A 12,334-nucleotide genomic window follows, 5' to 3' on the forward strand; every position below is an offset into this window, starting at 1 on the left:
TCTTAAGTATTTTATTATAAACAAAATTATATTTCGCTTGTTTAACAGTGAATTAAAACAAAATCCACAGTCATAGTGCAGTAAAACAACCCAATTATGCCGTAAATGATTGAAATGAATGGTTGTAAATTACGGTAAATCTTTCCTTTCCTCCACTAAGAAATAAATAATATCGAATGTTTGAAGAAGATCATTTAAAAATAATAAAATATCTCATAAGTTAACATACATAGGAAAATAAACCTTTTTTTTATGAAGGACATAGTGTATATACATATATATATATATATATATATATATATATATATATATATATAAAACATAAATCATCTCAATGAACGTATCACCAAAACCATTACACGCATAACTCCAGCTGTGCTTAGCACACTACGGTTTTCATAAAAAGATTTTATTTTTTCAATGTATGGAAAGTTATAGGATTACACTTCTTCAACAAAAGAGAACAAGCATCGAAATGTGTTTTCAAAACAATGTTAGTTTATGTAGAACATATATTAAAAAAAACCTTTTCATAAAAATGTTAATTTTTCCACGTATGGAAACTTACGGGGCACCTAGTATAATAAGGATACTATACTTATAACAATGTATATATATAAAAATACAAATACATTTGTAAACATGTAATTCCTCTGAAAATGAACAGGAAGTTATAATACATCCACGTAATATCCACCATTCAAAGTAATGCAAGCATGCAAATGTTTATTCATAGAACGTTGCACCCTTTCAAATATCTCTGGATCAATTCGAATGGTTTCACAGGCTTCAAATATACATTGACACAAATTTCATAACAATGACCAGGACGATCCAGTTCACTGAATAGTTACCAATTACAGGTACTAAATATAATTGGATAAGTTGTTTTTTTATTTATTTTAATTTTATTTTTAAAAAACTTAAGGTGACACTAGGATCGAAATATATAAACCCACCGTGTTGTTCTAGTGGTGAACGCGTCTTCCCAAATGTCAGCTGATTTGGAAGTCGAGAGTTCCAGCGTTCAAGTCCTAATAAAGCCAGTTATTTTTACACGGACTTGAATACTAGATCGTGGATACCGGTGTTCTTTGGTGGTTGGGTTTTCAATTAGCCACACATCTCAGAAATGGTTGAACTGAGAATGTACAAAGACTACACTTCATTTACACTCTACAATATCATCCTCATTCATCCTCTGAAGTATTATCTGAACGGTAGTTACCGAAGGCTAAACAGGAAAAAGAAAAAAAAGAAAAGGATCGAAATATGTACCGAATTACTGTGAATAAATTTTGTATTTCTTTTAAAATTATTTTCAGTATTAGATGCAGAAACAACAATACAATTTTCTGTTTATTTTTCGTCTGTTTTGCTTCAATAAAATACCGATTTTTAAAAGTATTTATTTACTTTTTATTGGCTGTTAATATTTTATTATTGACTGTTATAATATTATTATAATATTTTATTTTATTTATTTATTTTTTTGTATAATAATTTTTACTGGCTGTTAATATTAATTTTCTCAGGATTAAATTATCTACAAATTTTGTTACTAAATCTTCCAGATTTATTAGTCATTTAACAAAGCTATTGTACTATAAACCTAAAAAAAACTTGTTTTTCGACCGAATTTTTTTTTTTTACATCGGATTCTTAAAAACTACTGAATTTACAGTTCTAGAACCTGTTTATCTTATTCCCCAGCTCATATTACATAAGAAACTATCAACTTCATTCCTTACTTTTAGTTCCAAAAATTACAGTAGGACTTCTTTTATTAGAAGAGCTGAAATTCGTGCGAAATCTTTCGCTAGCCGTAAACTCGAAAAAAAGCGATACCATTCTTGAATTTATATGAACTTTTTTCATTTGTTTCACCAGTAGACCATGTCCTGAAAGTATCTCCATTTCTTCGTGGGGCATTCTGTATATATTTCCTTTTAACTTTAAGTGGATAATTTGATTTGCATCATTTAACTTAAAAACGAATCTCGATTATGTAAAATATGTGAGAAAATATCTTTCATTAATTCATTCATTCGTTCAATCACTCGCTCACTCGTTATTAAATCTGTTGATAATTCACAAGATACAATGAACTCAACAAAGGTTAATTTATGGCCGTGAACCTATTCTTACAAATATAAATTACTTGACCGTGATTACGTATAATAACTCATAATTTATTATAAAGTCTTAACATCAGACGAAGTCACGAGGAAGTTAAAAGTATAGTACGTGTCTATACATAGTCGAAAAAAGTAAAAATAAATTAATCAATAAACGGAATACAAATAAAGGACAAGGTAGGAGAGAGGAAAGTGAAAAAAGCGATAAATGTTTGAAGTGTGATACTATAATATATAATACACACACACAAAGAGACAGTCAATATTTTCACAATGTAATATATAAAAAAAAAATTGAAATGTTTATATATGAATCAGTCATTAAGGGTGAATGTACTTTTATCGTTTTGTAGTCATCAGTTGAAATTTCAGGTAATTCCCAATGTCCCTATAAACATTATTACTCATACTACACAAAAAGAATATACAAATTTAGTTTACAAAAGTTGCTCTACAATATTACTTTTTACAAAAAAAATAAAAAATAAAAAAATAATAAAAAATTAATAACAATAATAATGCTATCGTCATGAGACTTCTGATAACAGATATTGTTTCCGTCTTCCTTATTGCTATTACAACGGGTTATTGTTTGTTATGACGGATAAAAAATTGATACAAAGTTAAAGTATTTCCTTATTTCACTATAAAATCATAAATACTGGATCATAACCTACCACTGGTGTGTGTGTATATATATATATATATATATATATATATATATATATATATATATATACACGATAGACTGAATAGCAATCTAACATCATTAATATCAATAAAATTTAAAATACTGGATCTGGGAAGTACTTTACATAACTCTCTTCTAGATGGCTCGTAGATGGATTGCTATTTCTCCCTGAATCTTTTCCGTTTCTTTATCCTTGTTATAGAACGGCAACGTAAGAATTGGACCAGCTGTCATACTCACATAAAAATTGCTTTTTTAGTCAAACTCGGTAGGGCATCGGCTCTAATTGCAGGTCTCCCCAAGGAGCTATTATCTATAATGCGGGAGGGGGGCCGCCTACACATTAGATCAGATTTGTTGCAGAGGGAGTAATGCATTAAACTAGGCAAAAAAAAAACTATAATATTATTTTTTATTAAATGAAAAAAGACTTTTGTTAATAAATATGATTATTTGAAATATATAATTTTAAAATATAAAAAGTAATCGTTTTACCAAGAGAAAGACAAAAATCTCTGCTTATAATTCAAGCATTTTTACTTCCTTGTACGAAGTAAAGGTGGTATTGTGATCGTGAAAAATGTCGGTTATCAGATTTCAACGGAAATATCCATTTTGACCATCCCTGAATCGATTTCGACTAGTTTCGGCGTGACGTCTGTACATACGTATGTATCTCGCTTAACTAAAAAACGATTAGCCGTAGAATGTTGAAATTTTCGATTTAGCACTGTTGTAACATCTAGTTGTACACCTTTACTTTTTATTGCAGTCGACTGAACCAAAGGTGCCCAAAATTCAAAACAAATTTGGATTTTGGACTTTTTCTTAACTACAGTAATAAGCCCTTATTGAGAGCTTTTCAACGATATATCATAAGTGGTACTTATTTTCATTGGTTCCAGAGTTATAGCCAAATAAAGTTTTAATTAATGAAATATTTGGATCTTACAAGGGGAAGGCACATCGGTTCAAATCAGACTTAATCTCCTTTTCTTTTTTTAATTTAAATATATTGATTTATTAATAATTATTAACCTCAGATTGTAAAAAAAATGTTTCGATACATAATAATTCAACAATGACAATAAAAAGAAGTATGAAAAAATATCAGGAGTTATCAATGAAATAAAATTTTATGTACTTTTAATTTTAAATAAAATGTGTATATGTAATTTAATATGCCTACAAGGAAGTCATATGGTGCCCACATCAGATTATTTTTTTTAATGTAAAAATTGTACTGTTTTTGATATATTTTATTTTTCCTTTATTCCACATCATAAAATACTTTGTCTTACGTTTCGTATTACTTTTTATCCAGCTACAGGAAAATGAGAACGTGTTTTTTAATTTGAGCCGTTGGCACATCGAAGTATATTTAGCCTTACTCATCCACCAAATAAATCGTTTTCGATTACCCTTTTCAGATTACAGAAAATAATACAAGGAAAGAACCCATCCAGACACAAACTTAAGTAAAACACAAGTTTAGTAGTGATTTTCGCGTTTCAAACGGAGGGGGGAAATCATTTGAAGACCGATCAAAAAGTAGCCAACCTTCTAAAATTAGGAATGATGAAAATTTTAAGAAAGTTCATAATACAGTGTACGAAGATCGTCATCGGACAAATGAAGAGATTTTTGAATTGGATTGTGGGTCTTGGAGTTCTTGCCAACGAATTTTAACAGGAACATGAAATGCAAAATATGTCCGTCGGTTGCTCAAAGCCTCGGTTGGTTTTTTGATCGGTGCCAAGGTCAGAAGTCTAATCGCATTGTGTACCATGATTTCAAGGACTGATTTCAAAATGACCCGCACTTTCTTTCTAAGATTGTGACACGTAACAAGAGTTGGTGCCATGGCTATGACTCGAAAACAAAATAACAATCAAACCTGTAGAAATTACCAAATTTACAGAGACCAAAAGAGTACTGCAAGTTAAATGGAATGAGATGTCAATGTTAAATTGCTTTTTTCATGTTAACGGGATTATTCACAGAGAATTTTTTCCTCTGGACAATTGATGAATCAGCATTTCTACCTGGACGTGTTGAGAAATTTTAGAAAAATTTCGGGAAAGACTGTGACGAAAACGCGGTATAGGGAAGCGGTGACCGATTTCTGCATTACCACATCTCCCCCGTCCATACCGCCTTCCGCCTTCAAAGAGTCTTAGTCGAAAAACAAGATGACCGTTTCTCCTCATCCTCTTTACTCGCTCAATCTTGTTCCATGGAACGCGTGAACACATACACATTTGTAAGAAATTTTTTATCTCTCTCTGAGTAGGGAAAAATAAATTTTAGTAAATAAATTTTGATAGGCCACTTTCGACACTATATGAATACTTTTCCTCTATTATATTTTGTAATAACGAGAGAAATAAAAATTTGAACTTTTAACAATTAAAAAAGTATTATTTTAATTGTTTACATTTGTTTGTTTTTTTAAATTCGGTTTTACTAATATTGTAAATTTTTTTAATTCGACATTCAATCAAAACACGGATTACAAGAATAATAAATATAAAAGCGAATTTTATATTTTATGATTTGTGAATGATTTGCGCTTTACATCACTCCACTTACAACAGTATACAATCTCGAACACCTATAGCCAATAGATATCTAGAATAACCCATCATTAGAAATTATGTAATTTTTATATTTCCAGTAATTTAAAAAAATCTGATGTTGACACCACATGACTTCCTTGTACGCCTATTACAGTTCATATATACTTTTTTAATGAAAAGTACATAACGTTTTATTCTATTAATAATTACTGATATATTTTTATTATTGAATAATTATTTATGGTAAAAGGTTTTTTTTACAATCACAGGTTAATATATCAATATTAATAAATCAATATATTTCAGTTATAAAGAAAGGTTAAAAAAAGGAAATGAAGTCTGATTCGAACCGAGTGTCTTCCCTTTGTAATATCCAAATATTTAATTAATTAACATTTTATTTAGCTATAACTCTGGAACCAATGAAAATAAGTACCACTTATCATATATCGTTGAAAAGCTCTTAATGAGGACTTATTACTGCAGTTAAGAAAAAGTCCAAAATCCAAATTCTTTTTGATTTTGGGCTTTTTTGAACACTTTTGGTTTAGTAGATTGCAATCAAAAAGGGAGGTACTCAACTAGATGTTACACCAATCTTAAATCCAAAATTTCAACATCCTACGACTAATCGTTTTTGAGTTATGCGAAATGCATACGTACGTACAGACGTCACGCCGAAACTAGTCAAAGTGGATTCATGGATGGTCAAAATGGATATATCCGTTAAAATCTGAAACTCAATTTTTTTCGCGATCAACAATACTTCCTTTACTTCGTACAAGGAAGTAAAAATAAACCAAACTTCAGAGAAAAGACAACTTTTTTTTAAATTCTTACAATTTAAAATTTTTTAATTCAGCGACAAATAAAAAACAACTACCAACACAATTCCTAACCCAGAATTCGGTAACGACTTCAAAAAGTCAAAATTTAAAGAAAAGTTGTATAAGTATTAATTTTTTTGGTTTTATTTATTTTTTTAAATTATTTTACTTTTTTTTTGTTTTTTGGTAGGTCTACCAAAGTGCTGTTCGTAAAAAAATCGATGAAAAGGTAAATTAACTGAAAGTTAATAAAAAGAAGAAAAGGGATTCAAAGAAAAAAGTCAAAAAGAGTGAATTAAGGCTCACAGTCAAAATTTTGAAGGATTGTTACAGTTTCAACAACTACGTCTAGGTTGCACGTCAGATACAGATTCCGGTTGTTTTTTGGGTACTTCCTCGTACAAATTATTAACTGTTTATATTTCGTAGCGCATCAAAATGTGAATGAATCACACATGTAATAATAAAAGGAATAAATGTAAACAGCGTGATAATAAAAGTGCATAGATTCGATAGCAGTTAAAGACACAACACACTGTATGTCTTTCGGAGTAAAAGTTGATTTTTCACTACCAGTAAGCTCGTAGCTATGTATCCACAAACATACATTACAAGACAAGTAAAAAATCTATTCTTAAAAAAAAAATTGCAATAGCCGATATTTTTCAAGTAAAATTTTCGTGTTTTCTTTACAAGACCGGGGTAATAACTCGTAATTCCCTATATTTCCCGTTATATTCATTTTAAACGTTTTCCACTGAATTAAAATTGTAAAGTGCAGTGATTATTACAGTGAAATATGAAGAAAAGCCAAAATAACAATGAAAAAAGCTTTTCAGATATGATGTGAATTTAAAATTATGCAAGGTGATAGATTATGAAATTAATGACAAGATGAACTGTGCCGAAATCCATTAAAATGACTAAGTTAGTGGACCTTATTCGAGTATAAAGACATTCAGAGACAGTAAACCTAGTTCTAGAAAAGAATTTAGAGATAAAAACAGATTCAACGAGGAAGATATGTGATAAATAATTGGTGATGTCGGATGTAAGAGATATATTGGAGGCTAGAAGACGGGCACATATCAGAAAGGAAAGCAAAAGAGGATCAAACCAGTCAAACGACTGACGACCAAAAAAATACACTTAATAAAATATATACGATAAAAATAATCGATAAAGAAAAATGTGAAAGACATTTTTTAAATAAAATTCATACATTTCACTACTTATCCCTGGTAAAGTTGAAGAAACAAAGGCATTCCATTACAATAAGATATATTAAAACTACGCTTAAATAAAAAAAATTATTTTATTACATTAAGTTGAAATAGATTTACAATTTAAGAAAAACATAATTCAAACATTTATACAAGGAGAATGTCACTTACGTAATGCTCGGAAGAAATCTAGTCTTGATAACTGTACTGGTCCCTCGTAGAACAAAATGCTCACTTTCCACGACATCTTGTCCTCTACCCATGATAAGAACCTAATCCAAATTTAATTTTAACAATTTAGATATTTAAAAAAACAGTATAACACAACAAAATTATTATAGAAAAACAGCAATCGTTAATTTTTCACGACTCGCTTACAAACATTTAAATCCACATAACGATATTTTTACACTATTATAGTTAATGATAAAAAATAACGCTGTGAAGCAACAGAATAAAGAAAGAGAACACATAAATTTATGGAAAAATTCTAAACAATTTGAATTGCAAAGATTTAAAATAGACATAAATCAATTATAAATTTATAAGAAATACAAGATTTCTAAGTTGTTAAAAATAAAACAACACAAAGAAACACAACCTGATTTTAACGAATATCATATTATTAGTATATTATCATATCTCATAGAAAGATTCAGAAATTAATTCAATGTTGCATATATAATTTAAAAAAATTATTTACTGATAAAAACTGAATAACAACATTTAAAAAAAATCTGTATAGTTAATTTTAATAAACTTCTTTACAGTCTAATGGTAATGTAATAACCACATGATAATTGGGCGACTATTGTGTGCCTCTAAATTAGAGTAAAGACTACCTTGCATCAAATTATTGCCCAACAGTTTGGAAATTATATTAACAGGCTATACTTAACTATTCCTTGTTATAATATCAATGAATGATCATTTTTATCGCGAATATTATAGATGTACACAAATTTATAATATACATTTGCTATCCGATAAATACAATGTTACACGTTAATTAAAAAAAAAAACTACAGTTATCCGGTAATATTCCTTGGAATATTTCCAAGGAAGAAAGGGAAAACAGACCTCCAATACTTCCCATAACTCTTACTTCCATATCTCTTGTACTATTATTTAATTTTATTAATTAGCTAAGGAAATTACTTAAGTAACGACCAGTTTTCATTTGGAAAAAAATCCGTACTTAAATACATTTTGGTTAATTTAGATTAATAATTTTTTTTAATTATAAAAATAACATTTTAAGTACCAATAAAATAAAATTAAAAAATTAAAGAGGATAATGAAAAAATTCACACGATACCCTCGATAAATGGTTGAGAAATAAAAAATCTAAATTTTAATAAACTGTAATTCTATATATATATATATATATATATATATATATATGCTGTAAATCCTTAATTTTTCTTTTGAACAGCAAACAAAAATAATGATCTACATTCATAATTAATACTATCTTTATTGTATAATTGTTAAGTTTTCCGAAATCCGGGGGAAAATGGATACTTGGGCTAATATTTACACGCAACTGCAAGTTTTTTAAAACAAACGTCATAAAGTATTCACACTACAGGTTATAGAAAAAAAATCTAAATAAAATAAAATAAAATAAAATAAAAAATAAATAAAATAATAAATAAATAATAGTAAATAAAATAAAATAAATATTAACAAAAAAGCTTATGCTTTTACTATCTGCCTTTCTAATATCTGTTGTTTTATTTATTAGATGACATAACCAAATATTGCAGGCAAACTAATACGAAATAAAGCCATTCCAAAATGCGGCATAACTAATTTCAAACAAGTAACAAGCATAACGAGCCAAGATCACCAAGAAAGTAAGGAATAAAGTAGTTTCTTCAGTGAACTACACACATTATATATATATATATATATATATATATATATAAAAATTAAAGAGAATAGACATTTATTTTATATATATATATATATATATTCATATACATTATTGTACATTCAGCGAACTATACATATGCATCAACATACTAAGTCACCTACGGGCTTTAATCGTGGATATCACCTGCAGTAGATTTCGAAAATTTAATGCAGGTGATATCCAGCATTACATTTCTAGGTATCCCTAGAAGTGACACCTTCACTCGGTTTATCAGAGAGACTACTTCTATAACGAACATCATTACTCTCATAAAAAGCGATAATCATTGATACTTTTTGTACCTCAGAGGCTTTTTATGAATAACAACTACAATGAAAATCAGTTTTTGACATCTTACTGCTGATATAAGCCATTACAATGCAACTATACTATTATTGTTTTTTTATGATATAAAATTGTTCCTATAACAATTATAACCTATAAAGAATAGAAAAATTAATGATTTATCATTTAATCATAAACTACCGATTACCAGAAGTAAAGGCAGAGAAGTAGCGTCTCTGCCTTTCAACCGGAGGTTCTGGGTATGAGAACAACCAGGCATAGAATTTTTCATACGCTACAAAAAAAATTTATTTCATTATCATGCATCAACAAAAGTGTGCCAGCCAGAATAAAATGTAATACACAGATCTTAATTGTTGCGGGGTTTTCCTCCTTCAATTCAATTATAGATATTCAACATATTTATTCATTGTTCCGAAGGGCAGATTGTAGATTAACTACGTCTTAGGAATAGTCGACCTCAGTACATGTTTACCGGTACATTTACACATAGAATGCAACTAAGTCAAGCCTGGCAAGCCGGTACCGGTAACTGCATTTACCCATACACCCAGACCTGGCAATAGCTGTAAAACTGGTAGAAGAAAACAAATATGACTGAGTGAATTATAAAACTGCTAATTTTTTATAATTAAAAAACTTATCTATAAGATATGTTTAGAAATTTTTACCAACCTATTACAAAAATAAATCAACATAAACCTTATTAAAAAGCGATTTTCTTTTTTAACAAAAAAACACATATCCAACAGACAGTCACCATCAGATTTTTATAATTTTATATTTAGAAAAATAATTTAGTTAACAAAAAATTTAACCAATATTTTTTTTTTTGTAATCGTAAATAACAGTGCGTAATATGAAGAAAAAAGAACCCTTTTTTGAGTATTTTGAAATAATACGAACAGTACGTAAAAGCGTCACTAATTAATTAAACACGTTATCGAATTAATATATATATAATATTAACATATGAAGTAGAACACTCAAAATTTTATAAAATTACAGAATAATACACGAAATACAGAAAGTAAAATATTTTTAACAAATTTAATATTAAACAAAATTTTTAAAAAATCGGTAGCTACATTTTCATATATGAAATGAATTAATTTAGATAGAATCCACCTGTTTTAATTGAGATTAAAAAATCTGGCACTAAAATTAAATGTTAAAGAAAATAAATAAAAGTAAATCAAACAATTAAAATAAAACTTTTTTGCACTAATTTTAACGAAGTATATAATAATACATTTTATAGTAGAAGAAATGAATATTCATGTTTCTTTAACGGTTAAATCCGTTAAACTAGAACTGGACTCCTTACTAAGCGTACAGATAGATAAACATCGACATACTTGCGCGAAAGGGGGGCAGAGTATTGTTTTACCACTTACACGGCCCTTAGTTATAAGAAAGGGGAAGTAAGGTACATTGTTGACGTCATCAACAGAAACGAGAGGACTGTACGAGGGAAGGGGAAAATGGAGGGAAAAGAATAAGAAATATTGTAGCGTGACTCCTCGAATCTCTTATGTATTAAAGTTAACTCCCCCCTCTCCACTCATACCGTAACTTATAAACTACATAAGTTGACTCTGACCCCCTTACGTCCAGTTCCTGCAATTTACTCAACTCACTGCCCCCAATAACTTGATGATGAGAAACAGTCTGACTTGTACTTCAAAAGTTCGTGCACCACCAGATTGGACAATACTTTCGTTTACACAGTTTCAACCTACCCTCCTCGTTACGTCTTCTACCTGTCCGTACACCCTCCACCTAATTCCGTCACCTAATCTAACATGATACTAATGATAACATTGGACTAACAAATTTTACTACTTTAAAGTTAAAAATGATGAAAACGAAAAAGGCGTTAACCGTATTATGATTGCGACCTAATTTCTTTTTTTTTTATTTTTACGTTAAGAAATGCTGTACATTTACATTTGTACAATTGTAAAATTTACCTGATCATTAGATTAGAGAAAACATTTTCATGTTTAACAAATTTTAAAGAAATTTATTTAACATAAAAATATTAAAGAAAATAAATTTTACCTAGAAAAAAAGCGGGTGGAACAAAGTGATGGAATACAGCACATTTATCAGAGTTATTTATATGGCGATTAAAGTTGCTGTACACGTCCATATGATAGCCTTACCTTCTGAAAATTTTATCTCGAAAAGCGAATGTATGATAACCTTTGCGTCAGCTAAAAGATCTTATTACCTAATATTTAAAAAAGTAATCCTTAGGGACTATTTTGAAAAAGATTGCAATTTCCAGAAATTACAATATTACTATTTAACTCTAAAAAATCAAACTTAATAAAGATTTTTTTCATCTTAACACGAAATAATCAATTTCGATATCTTTTCAAAAAAAAGATGTAGTAAACCTGCTTGTACATTAGATTATATACAGAGCGTCTAACGAAAAAACGGAAAAAATTTCGGGAAACATACTATAATCTATATATATAAAAATGTTAAGTTCGTTTGTGTACGGCTTCAAAAACTCAAAATGTTCTGCACCGATTGAGCTCAAATTTTAGCACGATATATAACCCACATCAAAGATTGTTTTGCATCAATTTTTAATAAATCTATCTATCTATTTTTAATTTGTACATTTTTAATTTGGAA

General features: G+C 28.7%; 1 protein-coding gene across 1 annotated transcript in view; it reads right to left on the minus strand.

Annotated features, from left to right (window-relative positions):
- kat-60L1 (katanin p60 ATPase-containing subunit A-like 1) overlaps positions 1–12,334 on the minus strand; it is a 106,220-nt gene that overhangs the window by 63,168 nt on the left and 30,718 nt on the right. Inside the window, exon 3 of the mRNA XM_075371237.1 lies at positions 7,630–7,730. Within this exon, the coding sequence (XP_075227352.1) occupies positions 7,630–7,730 (101 nt within the window). The remainder of the gene's footprint in view (positions 1–7,629; positions 7,731–12,334) is intronic.

The sequence above is a fragment of the Lycorma delicatula genome, chromosome 7 (assembly GCF_047948215.1).
Source record: "Lycorma delicatula isolate Av1 chromosome 7, ASM4794821v1, whole genome shotgun sequence".
Taxonomy (NCBI): Eukaryota; Metazoa; Arthropoda; class Insecta; order Hemiptera; family Fulgoridae; genus Lycorma; species Lycorma delicatula.